Source organism: Equus quagga, chromosome 9, assembly GCF_021613505.1.
Source record: "Equus quagga isolate Etosha38 chromosome 9, UCLA_HA_Equagga_1.0, whole genome shotgun sequence".
Taxonomy (NCBI): Eukaryota; Metazoa; Chordata; class Mammalia; order Perissodactyla; family Equidae; genus Equus; species Equus quagga.
This window is the reverse complement of record NC_060275.1, coordinates 113,775,603-113,790,723: the sequence shown is the minus strand read 5'-3', so window position 1 is coordinate 113,790,723 and position 15,121 is coordinate 113,775,603. Positions and strand designations below refer to the sequence as shown.

General features: G+C 42.1%; 1 protein-coding gene across 5 annotated transcripts in view; it reads right to left on the bottom strand.

Annotated features, from left to right (window-relative positions):
* The window catches only part of SEMA5A (semaphorin 5A), a 459,076-nt gene that overhangs the window by 76,467 nt on the left and 367,488 nt on the right, over window positions 1–15,121 (bottom strand). For all 5 annotated transcript variants that reach the window (XM_046672376.1, XM_046672377.1, XM_046672375.1 and 2 more), the window contains 2 exons: window positions 13,457–13,574; window positions 2,185–2,366 (listed from right to left, as the gene is read on the bottom strand). In XM_046672376.1, the coding sequence (XP_046528332.1) occupies window positions 2,185–2,366; window positions 13,457–13,574 (300 nt within the window). The remainder of the gene's footprint in view (window positions 1–2,184; window positions 2,367–13,456; window positions 13,575–15,121) is intronic.

Here is a 15,121-nt window from a genome sequence, read left to right as displayed (position 1 = left end):
TGTGATGCCATGAAAGCATTTAATCAAAAATATTATATTCAGAAAATGTATTGAATTAACAATATTTTAATTTTCCCCACACTTTCTGAGTATATTGGGTTAAACAAGGTGTCTATACATAAAGAATAACAGTTTTAATTTAGAATCATTTGACCAGTCTTCTCACAGGCTTTCTGATGTACTTTGCACAAATCGAGGAAGTACTTGACAGTACCGACTGAGCAAAAATTTGGTTTGTAACTTAGGTGGTTTCCTATTTTTTGCTTCCAACAAAATTGAAGGCCAACATAAACAGGCTATCAACTGATATAAGGCATTAAAAACAATCTTTGGTGTTAGATTACGATGTTTTTGGCAGATAACTTTGAAAGAATTCAGAGAAGTGAGAGAAAATGCTGTAATCTTACATTTCCATCTACTTATGCGAGTAATATCTGTCAGCACTTATAACCAGAAAAATAAAAAATAAGAATGGAATTGATGCTAAGCCCTCCCCAAGTCAGGCAAGAACTTGCATTCATGCCTGGATAAAAAGAGTAATTGGGAGGTAAAAACAATTGTATTAAGGAATGGATTTCCAATAAAATCTCATTATCTAATGTTAAGTACATAATTATTCGTCAAAATGTGTAACAGTGATGATGTTTAGATTGTGTGCTAATTTTCAAAATATATATTTAAATTGCAAAGCCTACGGTTATCAGAAATGAAACATTTTTTTAAAAATTCCATTTATATAACTTGTTTTTATGGTAGTTACAGAAAAGTATGATAGGGTGACAATATAAGACTTTCAAACTAAAAAGATAATATATTAGGATAAGATTCTGTAAGGGAAATAGAATAAAAATAGGAAATCAAGAGAAAAATGAAAAACATAAAATTATGAATGTTAAATTAGGACCTGCTCATCAGTTCTTTAAATGGGAAGGTGGCTATCAAATCACCATAGTATTTAGATTCCATTTACATATTTAAATAGCGATGTAACAGAAATTAAATCTTTGCAACTTTTCATGAAAAAATACTAGATGCCAACCAACAAGTATTTGAAGAGGCATCTAGTTTATCAACATTCTTTTAGAGGGCCGGTGAGTAGTTTGCTGTGCAGACCACCGCACCCAGAAACCCAACTATCCAGGTACGAACATTGTGAATGAGAGCTGTGCCATCGCAGTGAGATGTACGTGGGGCACGTGGGCTTTAGTTGCCCTAGATCTGTCTTCTACAGAGTCAGGAACATCAGCTCCAGGGGTAGGCTGCTAAAACTACCAAAAGTGTCCTACATTTGTGCTCACACTCCAGAAGAGGCTGCTTTGAACACTGCATATTGCTTTCTGGAACTGCATGAGAGGGTCATTTATTAGTATATGGACTGTTAGGAATAATTTTTGATTGATGAATTAAGTGGTGTCCAAGAGTGGATGAGCTGATGCATTATTCTTGCATCTCTGTCCTTGCATGAACTGGATGCAAGCCTGGGGGCTCCCTTTTGTGTAATGTCTGCCATGATGACAGAGGATGCCTTTCCCCGGTCTGACTAGAAGGTTGGCTGACCTTCCATCAGAAGCCTCACATCTGTTTCATGTGAAACTCTCATGCACATACATTTCAGAGTGCCCGAGGGACAGGGGGCTGAGAATCTGTCATTTATAAGAAGAGGTGGCGTCATAGGTCTGTATGTGCGGCCAAATTTGATCTGAGACTTGCTTTCATTCTGAGGAACCACCTAATGGCAAGGTCAGGAGGGAGGGGCCTATGGCACTCACTTCTAACTATTGGGAGTCACTGATGCTGTCAAAAGAGAGACAATTGTGAAGAGGCAAGTGGATTAATCCAGTTCACAACAAATATATTGTCTTCTACCAGGAACGAACTGCTAATCTATATATTCTAGGAAAACATTTTTAATTAATGTGGACGTCTCCCTTGAACAAGCCAAGAACATCACACAATTAGAAATATTTTTCCTAATCTAATGTGGAACATGTGAATAGGTTTAGATTTATAACCTAATTTAGAGTCTGAAACCTCCTTCCACAGATCACGTAATTTTTAAGCGTCCCTATCTTTTTTGCCACCTTCCTCTTGAAGAGGGAAGGTATACATTAGGAATCATTTCCCGCACTCCTCAACATCTGAGTTTACACATGAAAGTACACCTGAGTGTTGGGAGGGACGCACCTGGAACAGTTGGCGATCTCCATGCGGGGGCCCTCGCACTGCCAACCGCCACACTGGGGGGCCGGGCTGTCACAGGAGCGGGTGCGACAGAGGCAGGATCCCACAGCGCTGCCATCTGTGTGCGTGCAGGGCGTCCATGGAGACCACACACCAAAGTGCCCATCCACGGTGAGATTCCTCGTCTAGGAAGCAGATACAAGTAAGGACGTCAGGGAAGGTCAGGATGTAAACATAAGAGAGAAAAAATGAAAGGTCTCTCACAAGACAATCAGAACCCATTCAGAATATTTTACATTACAATTGAAAAGGAACAAACGGGAAGTAGATCAAAATAAAGCAGCAGGGGTCATTGCTGGAAATACAGATGGAGGAGGAGGAGAGGGAAAGGAGGAGACAGAAGAGGACAAGGAGGAGCAGAAGGAAAAGGAGGAGAGAGAGGAGGAGGAGGCGTGAAGGATGCTAATGACTTAGCAACCAGGTGATGCAGAATTGTCCGCTCATGTGAGAAACCCAAGAAAAAAGAATTAGAGTGAAAAATCACATATGTGCAACTCCTTTGCATTTCTATGTACCTTCAAAAATTGAAAGATTCTTCAACTTGTCACTGAAGACCTGGCCTGGCTCAAACACCACCTCAAACTAACAGCATTTAATATATGACATATTAGAAGAGTACCTATTAAGCAACCAGAACTCTAACTCAGTGAAACCCACACTCTAACCCCCTCTAAGAGTTTATAAGTGGCAAGGAAGAGCTAGACAATGTGTGGAAATCCAGTGATGGAGCTACAGGCAGGGGCTGTGGGAGCAGATGGGGATGCTCAACAGCTCATGGGATCTGGGAAGGACAATAAAGAGCCTGTGCTGGGGCTCAAAGGATGATGAAATGCCAGGTAAAGGAGCTGGCAAGGGCCGTCGAGGCAGAGGGCAGCTTGAGTAATGACAAAGAGGAGTGAAACTGCCAGCTTGAGTGATGACAAAGAGGACTCAGGCCTTTCCCTGTCGCTGGGAGGGGAACAGGTGCTCTAGGGGCTGTAACACCTGAAAGAGGAGCACGAGGGAGGGGGAGAGCAGCGAAGGCATTGGTGCTCCAGCGAGGAAGCTCTGAGGGCACCAAGGGAGGGAGGGACCTGCGCTGGCAGTCACCTGGGCCAATGGGGACAAATTCTGCTGTGTGCATGGAAGACTAGACGACTTCACGTCAAATCAGATAGGTAGGTCTTGTCAGGAGCTACAGAGTGTTCCCAAGATTCGAGACTCGTGGGGAATGTCCCCTTTGAAACGGGATATAAGAAGGCCTAAAGTCCACGCCTCCTAAAGTGAATACAGGGAGTTAAGTATTTCTCAGAAAATATGACAAAGAAGAGATCTGATCACGACTAAGCTGCCAAAAGGTCCCTGCCTGGAACTCGTCCTTACACTTTTAAAGACTCATCACCCACACAAGAGACGACTCCAAGGATGAGACAATTAATTCTTTTGGGGCTACAAACTGTACCCACACTTCCCCATCTCAGAATAACGCCAACACCCTATGTTGTGTGTGAAAATGCAGGTGAGCTTTACCTTCATGTCTCCAAATACAAGAGGAAAGAGTTAAACGTTGAATGTGTCCATTTCCCCTGACATGGCTGGTTGGTCATCTCCACCTGTCACAGTTATGACTCCATCCCCGCTCCTTTCTCATCGATACTCTAACATTTCAGACCCACTAACTACGCCTGGCTTTTTCTATAAGAAGTTGTGCAAAAGGGAGCGACTGGAACTGTATCATCTGCTGGATTCAACAGAATGCTCTGGGTCCGACCCAGAGTGAGCATCCAGTAGATTCCTCCCAAGACAAGGACACCCTCATTTCCAAGGTCCCTGTAACTCCCGGCCCAGCTGGGATAAATACGCAACTCCTGGGGCTGGCCGGTGGTATATTGGTTAAGTTTGTGTGCTCAGCTTCCGTGGCCTGGGATTCACTGGTTTGGATCCTGGGTGTGGACCTACACTCTGCTTGTCAAGCCATGCTGTGGCAGGCGTCTCACATATAAAGTAGAGGAAGATGGGCATGCATGTTAGCTCCGGGCCCATCTTCCTCAGCAAAAAAAGAGGAGGATTGATGGGGGATATTAGCTCAGGGCTAATTTTCCTGAAAAAGAAAAAAAAAGCAACTCCTACTCTGACCTTATAGTTCCCTGGAGACCATAGCATTTTCGTGGAGAACTGAGCCCTGTGTGACGAACTGATTCAAACCACTAACTACTCACCCAAATATGTTGTGTTAAGGCAGCAAAGGTCCTGCCACTTGGGAGTTTCAGCCTTCATCCTCCCCTGAGTCACAGAGAAAAGGGATGAACAGACACCCCACTGTGATTTAACTGGGGACCCACACTAACAGTCCTCACATGCTTTCAAATCCCAACACCTGCCAGCATTGTAGATGCTGCTTTATCGTTTCCACCGTAAAAGGCATGAGCCATTTGTTCTTGGAGCCAGCATCAAGGAATAATGCTGATCAAACAGAACATTTGTATAATATTTACACAATATAGGCCCATACTTTTTTTTCTTTTGGTGAGGAAGATTGGCCTTGAGCAAGCATCTGTTGCCAAACTTCCTCTTTTTGCTGAGGAAGACTGGCCCTGAGCTAACATCTGTGTCAATCTTCCTCTACTTTTTGTATGTGGGATGCTGCCACAGCATGGCTTGATGAGTGGTGTGTAGGTTTGTGCCTGGGATCCAAACCCATGAACCCCAGGCTGCTGAAGCAGAGCAGGGAAACTCAACGACTATGCCAATAGGCCAGCCCCCATACTATTTTGACTATTCATATCAGTCATTACTGTTATTTTGTGAGCTGCTGTGAGTCTGGGGCTGGATGAACACTGCTTTGGGAAGCCATGTAGAGCCAGCTCCCCACCCCTGCTCTGCCCTCAGGGTGCCACACAGGGCTGGGTATGGGTCTTGACCCACCAGCTACCTGCTCTAATGGGGGAGATTCCCTCCCTGGTAAAGAGGAGTGACAAGAGTTTCTCCCCTTATGCTGTGCTGGGGCCTAAGGAAAATGACACCTGAGTACTTGTCAAGGGGCTGGCATATGGGCTACAGTCTACTTAAGAGCCCATTAGAGGTAAAAGTGTTGCATGGATCCTGTGCAATGAGGCTGAGTTCTACTTGGTTTCAGAAACACAACCATGTTCCACATGCCTCCTTCACAGCATCTGAACAACGCTCTACCTGAGACAAGACCCGGATCTGGATGACAGGGAGCTTAGTTCTCAAGTATCCACAGATCTGCAGCCTCCCCATCTGCTTCTGGGATGTAGGTGTTTGGCTGGAAGTGGAAATTGAGGGCAAGAATTCTCACAGAAGGACAAGAAGAAGAGAAGTCTCTATGTTTGGGATATTTTTACATTGGAAACATCTCATAACTTTTATTCAAATTGCTGACAGGTGTGGTTCATTGGCTGGATTTGTACACGATCGAGGTGTTCTCTACTGAGCTAGTTATGGGTGAATGGGTAAACTGTGCAAAGAAGGATTTCTGAGCACAGGATTGGATGGTGCCACGGGGCTGCCCTGTGTATGATGTATGGGCAGGTGGCTGTCCCTTCTAACACCCCAAACACACACACACTCGTGCATGTCACAGGCCATTGAAAATGGTGCAAAAACCTAAAGAGCTTAAAAGTAAGGGAATTCTTAAAAACAACGTGACCAACAAACAAAAATAGTATATTTATTGGGAATACCAACATCCACGTAGTTTAACACATTTTGTTGACCCTACAATTTTACATAAAACATTCTCCTCTGCAGCCCTGCTTTTCTGTGAACTAGACTCTAAGCCAGTCCAGAAGAAGCCAGAATCCTCCAGAATGTTACTGGAATGTCAGGAAAAGGGAGCCCCACAAGTTACAAAGCATAAAACAACAGGGCTTCATGATACAGGTGAGGTCCAAGAGATGAAAATCTAAGTCTTAAGTAATTGCATTTATGAACCTGGCAGGAAACAGAACCACAGTCCATGGGATTCTGAAGAGAATATAAATGAAGGCACTCTGGGCAGAAGTGCAGGCTGGGTGAAAGGGACCATCTAGGGATGCTAAAGCTGCCCAGGACCAAGAACCCAGGGAGCTGTGAGGATGCTAGGCCTGTCAGGGACAGGGGAGGTCAGGTTACAAGGGCTGAGTGAGGGCCAGACAGATCCTGGTGGGAGCGGCCTGACAGGAGCTGCTGCCACAGCTGCATGGAGCCTCTCCCAGAGCTGCAGCCTGAGCTGGAGAAGGGCAAGGAAGAAATACCCCAACCTCTCTCTTCCTGCCATGGCTCCTATTGGCTAAACCCAAGATAACAAGAAAGCTCTGGAGAAGAAAGAACAATCTAGAAATGGGGAAGGTCAGGCCCTTGGGGTGGAGAATGCATGGGGAGGGGGAACAGGGACTGACCAGCACAGCAAGCTATTTCGCTGTCTACAAGAGGCTCTCTGAGACATCTGGTCCCTTCCGTTTGCCTCTTTCTCGTGAAAGTGTGAGGGGCAATGTAGGTGGAGGATGCTGTTGTGATGTTTGAAAGTTTATAACCCCCCCCCCCCCAATATTGACTGGAAACTTTTGAAAGGACAGATTATTTGGGGATGGATTAGAGGATTAGGGGCAAAGAAGATTCTCTCAAAGCCCCCTTGGGCTCCATCTCTTCATCTAAAACACAAAGGAAATGGGAACAGAGATTGTTAAGATCTCTTCAGCTATATGAAATCAGGAGGAAAAATCAAAGATTTGTGAGGCTAGGAGGAAATACAATATAACGGTGACAAGTGAATGAAGATGGAAACAGAAATCATTCAGAATGTTGAAAGAGAACATTTCATGATGGAAACATACTTAGAAATTGGCAAACTGAAAGAATAAGTCAGTGACTTGTGGAAATGGAACTACAAGGCCACAGGTCAAACTCACAGCTGAGGTAGGCTTTGTACAAGCTAAATTTATCAGTAAGGTGACAGAAAAGAAATGAATACAGGGAAGGTACAGGTAGACACACCAAGTGCAAGAGAGAAAAACAGGCAGACAGACAGACAGACACGGAGAGAAAGGGCCGGAATCGCTGCTCTGACTTCTGACAACTTTCGGGGTCTGGTTCCAACTCACATGCTCACTTAAAATAAATCTCCTTTCCTAGAGGGAACTTGAGAATCTCAGTTTCTACAGCCCCAAGAGCCAAAGGCAAGAACCCCAGGCAGGGTAGACACTTTTTATGAAGGAAATCCTTTGAGTGAAAGGAGTTTTCCATTCATCATGGGCATTATTCCTCACCATTCTCCAGGGGAGAGTAGGTATCCGTGGCAGGTTGAGTTGGCACCACCAGCAATGGCCTTAAACAGGACAGGCCCCAGGCCAGGGGGCGAATCCCGACTTGTCTAAGCCAGTCATGGGCCAGTTCAGAATCTAAGAATGGACATATGACCTGGTGCTGGTCAATGAGACTCAAGAAGAGACTGCAAGAGACTTCCAGAAACTACTTCCTCTAGATAAGAGGAGAACACTCTTTCTCTGCTCCTTTTCGTCATTCCTGCTTTGGATACTGTTAAGTGAGGATGTGATGCTTGATGCTCCTGTGAGCAAGAGGAGAAGGCTCGAGAAAGAAGGGACCTGCTCACCCAGTGCCTCCCCAAACTGCAGCCTCCCCATCATTGTAGAATGAAAATAGTCTTTTCTAAGGCCCTCCTCACAGGGAATTCAATTTCTTTTAGGTAAACGTTGTCTTATTGGATATGATCTTTATACACTATTTTTACAGAAAAAGCAAACCAAGATTTAAGGATATTTTTATAAAATTGCTAAAGATTGCACAACTAGCAAGGTGGAAGATGTAACTGGAAATGCCGGTCTGCCTTTTCCTTTCCACGACACCACGGTTTCTCATCCTCAGCACTACCAACATTTGGGATGGATAATTCTTTGCTGTGGGGATTGCCCTGTGCATTGTAGGTTGTTTAGTGACATCCCTGGCCCAACTGTCTGGATGCCAGTACCCCACCATCCATGGTTGTGACAGCCAAAATTTCTCCAAACATTGCTAAATGTCTCTGGGGACAAAATTTCCTCCAGTTAAGAACCACTGCACTAGACATCCTTTTTTAAAAAATCTTTTGGCACTGGCATAAGATACCAGGGTCTTAGGCAAAGAGATGCTGTAAATGTTCTAAATGTTCTCTTTCCAAATGTATGGCTGGGCAAAGATGAGTTGACAAGAGTGACAGAGGAAAAGAGAGAGAATTTGAAATAAGTGACAGTTAATGAAATAATGGAGAGGAATGAGATAGAAAATATAAAATGGTTATTTTTTAGCCAGTGGTGGGGTAGCTGCAGACTTTGAGGGAGAGTATTTTCAACCCAGGGCCACTGCAGTGGTTCTATTAAATTTCGGAGCAAGAAGAACTTGCACCATTCAGAAAAGCATGGGGACAGCTGGATGAGGGCTCTCTGCATTGCATTTAACCACATGCTCGTTTTGACCCTGAGTATATTAGTTTGAGAATCTGCCTAGGAAATAGATCCATGAATAATAGGGTACGTTCTGCTGCTTTACTTTCCCATATGAGTAAGTATTTTTATGTTTTCTCAGCTTTCCTTAGGCATCAGAAATGAAGCTATTAGAATAAATTCTCTGCAGTTGTACAAACTTCTGAGTTTCTGCCAAATGACTTTCTGTCTGGGGCATATGCTCTATATTGTGAAATATTAAATATTGAGCCACAGTGAACCCTAAACCATGTATAGGTTGTTTAGCGGATGCCAGGCACTGCCCTGAGTCATTTACATGTGTTAACTCTGAATCTTGAGAACATCCCTAGTAACTACTTCTCATTTGACTGATAGGAAAACTGAGGCTCAGATGTGGTTCAATTTGCTCAAAGTCACACTGGTTGTAAAAGACCCAAGAATCAGTCTAAACAAGCTAAATCCAGAGCCCATGATCTCAGCCGCTTCGTTCCGTGATGCGGTTTTGAGATCCTTCTTTGGTGAGAGTCTCATGGAAATCAACTTCATATACTTTTACCACCAATTGTGTAATAGCAAAGTTCCCTTCACCCAGGAAACACCTTTACCTAGGAAATAGTGGACTTCCAAGAGCGAGCTAAGGAAGATCCAGTTTTGTTAACAACCATAATCCATAATCCCACGTTTGATTCATTCATTAATTCCCAACTGAGCAAGGACGCAGATGCATTTGATGAGGACAGAGGTCCCTGGAATACATCTTTAGGTTCTTACTGTCCTCCAACCATCATTCTCTTATGACTAAATTGAAGTCTTATATTTCCTATTTGGATGTTTTTTCAGAAGTTAAAAGATCTTCCTTTATTTGCTTTCAAAGTTTCATGCACCTCTGTCAGAGGTTGTAACAAAACAGGATATTGGATATGCTCCTTGGAAAGGCTGGTCTCATGTTATGACATCAACTTAATATCATCCCTAAGTCTATCTCTATAAATGAATTACATGAAAGAAAGATAGCACATTTGAGGAGAACTAAGCTGGAGCGCTGTGTGGCCTCTGATGGGGTGGATAAACAGAGGCAATCTTTATCGCCTCTGAGTTCCAGTTCTTTCATTTATAAAATGGAAGCAATAATGTCCATTCCTGGAGGTCATCATGAAAATTACATGAGATAATCCATTGAAAGTTGCCTGACACGGCACTAAGCACATGGTCTAGACAGACAACTGTAGTTCCCTTTTCTTTCTTTCATAGTAGATTTCATTACAAAATTCAGAAGTAATACCTTGCAGGCTATATAAGCATAATATGCAGTGTGACTACCAGGTCACCTACCATTGGGTCCAGCTGTCAGTCACTGCTTTGGGGAGATGTTGACTGCTGAGAATGGCATTGTCATGTAGATTGGGGATAACGTCAGAAGTACTGGGTTTAAGTCCTGATCTCTTTCCCAACGTAGTTTTAGAACTTTGTGTAAACCCTTTAGACTCTGGTCTATGGTGCTGCCATCCAAATGGAGGGCTTTGGGCCCAATAGTTGCTAAAGTCCCCTTTCACTCTACAGATGCTGATTGCACAGAAGCTAGGGAAGAATCCTATTATTGTGAGACGTTTAGGTGCTTATTTAGTTTACGTATCTTGCTAGTTATGGCACAATGAATTTTGGAACAGGGACTCATTATATGACAAGGTATGCTGGGAATCATGTACCTACAAAGGATGTAGATGGTACTGATGCATAAATAAAGCTCAGGTAGTTTATTATGACTATGCTGTCTTTGTGAAGTAACATTACAAGTAATGAACGACACGTGTATTACTTGAATCACTCTAGATATGTCAACTTAGATCTTACTCAAGCACTTCAAATATCTTAAACTGAGAACAATGTTTCCAATTACAATTATATAAGCAAAAAGAATGTTAATCAACCTGTCAGTCAGCTATTTGTCGGTTTCCTGGGCAACAGAAATCTGTGAACATTTTTAAAAAGGGATCTTTTAGTGGAAAATAGGTCTTTCGGTCACTAAGTCCTGGGAAGGTTTCTAGGGGGTCCCATCACCAACTTGAACTCTCTGGAAAGCAGAGGATCTAAGCCCCATAGCACAGTCTCTGCTTGGGGTTTGACTGGAACACTAACTTTGGGAAACTCAGTTGTGCTGTCTTTGGTCCGAGTTTGTGAAGATCTCCTTGGGAGGTTCCCACAAGAGGGTCTGATGTTAACTCATCATAGTCAACATTGCTCTAACGTATTGAGCTCAATGTAAGAGGAACTCTTCTTTCATTATTCAACTTGGGCTTTTACACTGGATATAGGATACTTCGGTCTTATTAAAAAATCCCTCAGCTTATAAAGCTTCATTTCTTTGGATAAAGATATGTAGATAAAGAAAGAAAAGTATTTAACTGGTTACAAGATTTATGTATATACTTTTTAACATCTCTAAAATCAGTTGGCATGTTGCAGTCCATGGCAGCATTTTTTTTGCCAAGCAACATATGAAATAGTAGTATACTTCACAACCAATGGCTTATCAGAAGTGGAATATGGTAGATTTCACCAATAAAATGAATCCTTTTTTCCATTTCAGTCAAAAATTAAAAAAATAGGAGCAAATTATATTTTTAATGAGTTTTTAAAATACCTAAATTAAGACTTCTCTATGTTGATGCTAATGATTTTCGTCTAACTCATTTCTTTCTAAGAGATTTTTAGAATTTTTATAATTAAATTTTAGTTTTAATCTAAAAAATTTTAGATTTTTATAATTAAAATAGAAGTCAGGTAATATGGGATTTCCCATTTTCTATACGGTAGCCAACATAAATCAGAAAAATACATGATTTTCTTCACTGTGTTTTGTTCAAAGTGACAATTTATCGTCTGTTGTTGGATGCTTTGCATATTTTTATCAAAAGTGTATCCTGACAAATGACAAATTACATGGAGTGAGATGATAGGGCTGGTTTTCTATAACAAAAGTCACCTTGTACCAGCAAAAGGACCTTGTTATGTGTGTTTTATGAACAGTGTATCAGAGATCACATCTCCGCCACATTTTTAAAGCAGAGATGGAGAGGGCAGCTCTGACACCAGGGCAGGTCCACATCTCCCTTTGACCTTCCTTTGAGTTTATAACAGAAGCTGTCTCCTCAGTAGAAGGAAACAACTATAGTGACAAACTTCTGGTCACTTCTTAAATATTGTATCATCTACATTTTTTGATTGTAGAAATCTACAAGACACATATTTGTTATAAACCAAGTGGGTGAGTGTACATTTCCCATTATATAATTAAGCACGTCTCAGATAGCCACTAAAATAACCTTGAGTCCTAGACTAGTGTCCTTATCGCTTAAGAACTGCTATTATAGTCTTCTGCCCTTTTTACCATGAAAAATGCAAGGCCAAACATCTACAAGAAGAAGCACTGATTCTTCTAAAATACACATCCATACTTTAGGGCTACTTCTCAGATATTGCACTTTATGTTTTCTCTAGCTGCAAAGAATTTAAGGTGAACACCTTTGTGCTTTTAGAGAATTGTTCAAAAATGAGAAGGGACTTACTACACACACTGGCATTTTTCTAGCCAATTTCAAGAGACACTGCAGAAAAGTTTGCTTCTAAAATCAGAGATCTGAAGATAAATAACCCAAAGCACTAACTCCACTGCAAAGCTACGTCCAGTGCCTGGATGTGGGGGTACATCCACCTGTGCTGTGAAAGGCCTGGGTCTCGCGTCAACCTTGGGCAATGACAGTTGTTTTAATAGCTCGAGCCTTCCTCATGTCACTCTGCCTGATTTTCCCCCACAAATTGAAGGTCAGGCTTCATGAACATGTGATGTAGAAAATGGAAAGAGCATCATCCTTGATGGGAAACAGACGGACTGTTCAGATGCCTCAGGCAGTCGTGCTGTATGGGAGAGACAGCGCGGATTTCAAATAGTGGGCTGTGCCACTTCTCTTCTCCCCTCTGTCTTGAGAGGTATGCCAGAACTGACAGCCACAGAGATCAGCAGTTATATGACAGCAGAGTGACTTAAGACATTTTCAAAAATGTGGAAGTTAATAGCTGTTGCTCATATTCTCTGAGAACAGAAAAAAGAATTTGAGATTACTTGATTAAGGGTTCTAAAGACAAAGGAAAAAAACCAAACAAGCTGATTCCTACAAGTGAGGACCCAAACAAATAAATTGACAATGGAAGTTGCGGCATCTGCCTGGATTCAGAGTCCGGTCTCAGTGCAGGCGGGTTTCTCCTCCTCCTGCAGGGTGCATTGTGAGAATGTACATTAGGCTGTTTTTCCCAGACCCTCCCATGACCCCAACCAGCATCTTCCAGACTGTCCCACACGGGATTCAATGGTTTATTCTTGTAAAAACTCTACTTATTTCAGCTTCTGAAATTACAGCTCCCAAGGGAAATTGATGGGTATGGAGGTTACTATTTTATTAATGCTACAAAGGGCAGAAGAGTCCACACCAAACTCTGGAGATAAAAATCCAAGAATAAAACAGAGATTACACCCCATCTTCAAACCAGCAGTGTTTCCTCTTAAGATATTTCTCATCAAAATAGGCAGAAAGCTTAGGACAGCATCCTGTGTGGCTCTTGTGCAAGCTAAGAGCTGAATGAGTTAAGAGAGTAAAGACAGAGTTTGCAGGAAAGGTCGAAACAAGAAAATATGTGGTCACCACTGAAGTGAAGGGTAGGATGGTAGGAGAGCTGGGTTCCCATGGACATGTTTTCAGAGGTCAGGGAAGGTGGACACTTACAGGACAGGCGGAGACGCTCTGCTCCCACTGCGTCATGCTCAGGCTCTCCTCAAGACTTGTGCATTTCTTCATCACCACATCCCAGCCACAGTAAGGGTCCTGGGCCCCAATGCAGGTGCTGAAAATACATAAGGGTTAACAGAGAGGCAGTTTCACCACAACAGATGCAAGCTAAGGCAAACCTGGCGCCAATGAGTTCACATAGGCACTATACGAGAAACAAAGTTATAGTCTGCACACTAAAGAACAGGGCTATCTGCATATGCCAGCAAATATCCTTTTAAAATGAAATAATTAATTTTGGCTGAAATATCTATTTATTTTCTAAGATTCAGGGCAGATGACTAAAAGACTATCTGGGAAACATGAGCCTTCTGGTGTCATGAGCAAAGCTAAAGTCAGAATTTTGCAATGCTGAAAAATACTAGTCATCACCACTACCATCATCATCATTGTCATCCTCCTAATAACAGGCATTATTTGTTGAACACGTAGTGTGATATATAAATTTATTATATCATTTAGACACAAACAACTTCTATAGGGAGGTATTAATATCTTCACTTTATTTATCATCATCATCACCACTACCACCATCATCACTGTCATCACTATTATCATCATCATCACCATGGTAACAGATGCCATTTGTTGAACACCTACTGTGATACATCAAATTATTATATCATTTAGACAGTTAAAACAACTATAATGAGTGAGGTATTGTTGTTTTTACTTTGTTAATGAGAAAACTGAGGCAAAGAAAATTTAAGAAATTGGTCCAAGGAGAGGCAAATACACCCCAAACCCTTCAACATGGTTACTCCAAATTTAATAAAATAGAGAAGTCTTCCTTTTGAGTACCGTAGTTTAAAAATGATTAAAAATATCAATTTAATAACAGTTTAATACAGCTCTGACTACAATATTCAGCAAATTATATCAGAAGTATTGTAGATGGTACATATTTTACATTAGTTTTGTCTAAATGAAAGAGTTCACACACAATCAGGGGCATGATTAGATGAAGATTTTGGCTCCTATGCTATAAATACAAAAGGTGGCGGATGGGGGTGGAGGGAAGCAGACAGAGATGACAATGACAGGGTCAAAATCATACAGAAGGTGACCCCACAGGCAAGCAGGGCACTGAACACCTGGGGACTCTCTCTGTGAAGGGGGAAGAGGTCAAGATGTCAGATGTGTGAAACGATGTGAGGAAGGCAGGTGAATACCCCATGGAAGTGCCAGGGTCTTCTCAGAAGTAGGGTGCACTTACAGCAAGGGAGACTGTCGTAGAGCTACCGGTGAACCAAGAGTAGGACTAGAAACCACAGCGTAGCTAGCAAACACGGGGCCAGGGAGGCAGTATAAGTAATAATATGTCGTCAATATTAAGGACAGAAAATAATCCTAATTAACACATCGAATATGTTAACCACTTATAAAGTGCTGTTCTAAGAACTTGACCTCTATTAGCTCATTTAAACCTCATAGGATCTTACAAATATAGGGTCTCAACGGCTATTACATTTATTCCACTTCAAAATGAAGAAACCAAAGCAGAGAAAGGCAAGGTCGAAGTCCCACAGCTGGGGAAGATCTCTCTAAAGACAATACATCAAGCAATACAGGTATAAAACTATTATTTATTAAGTTACTATT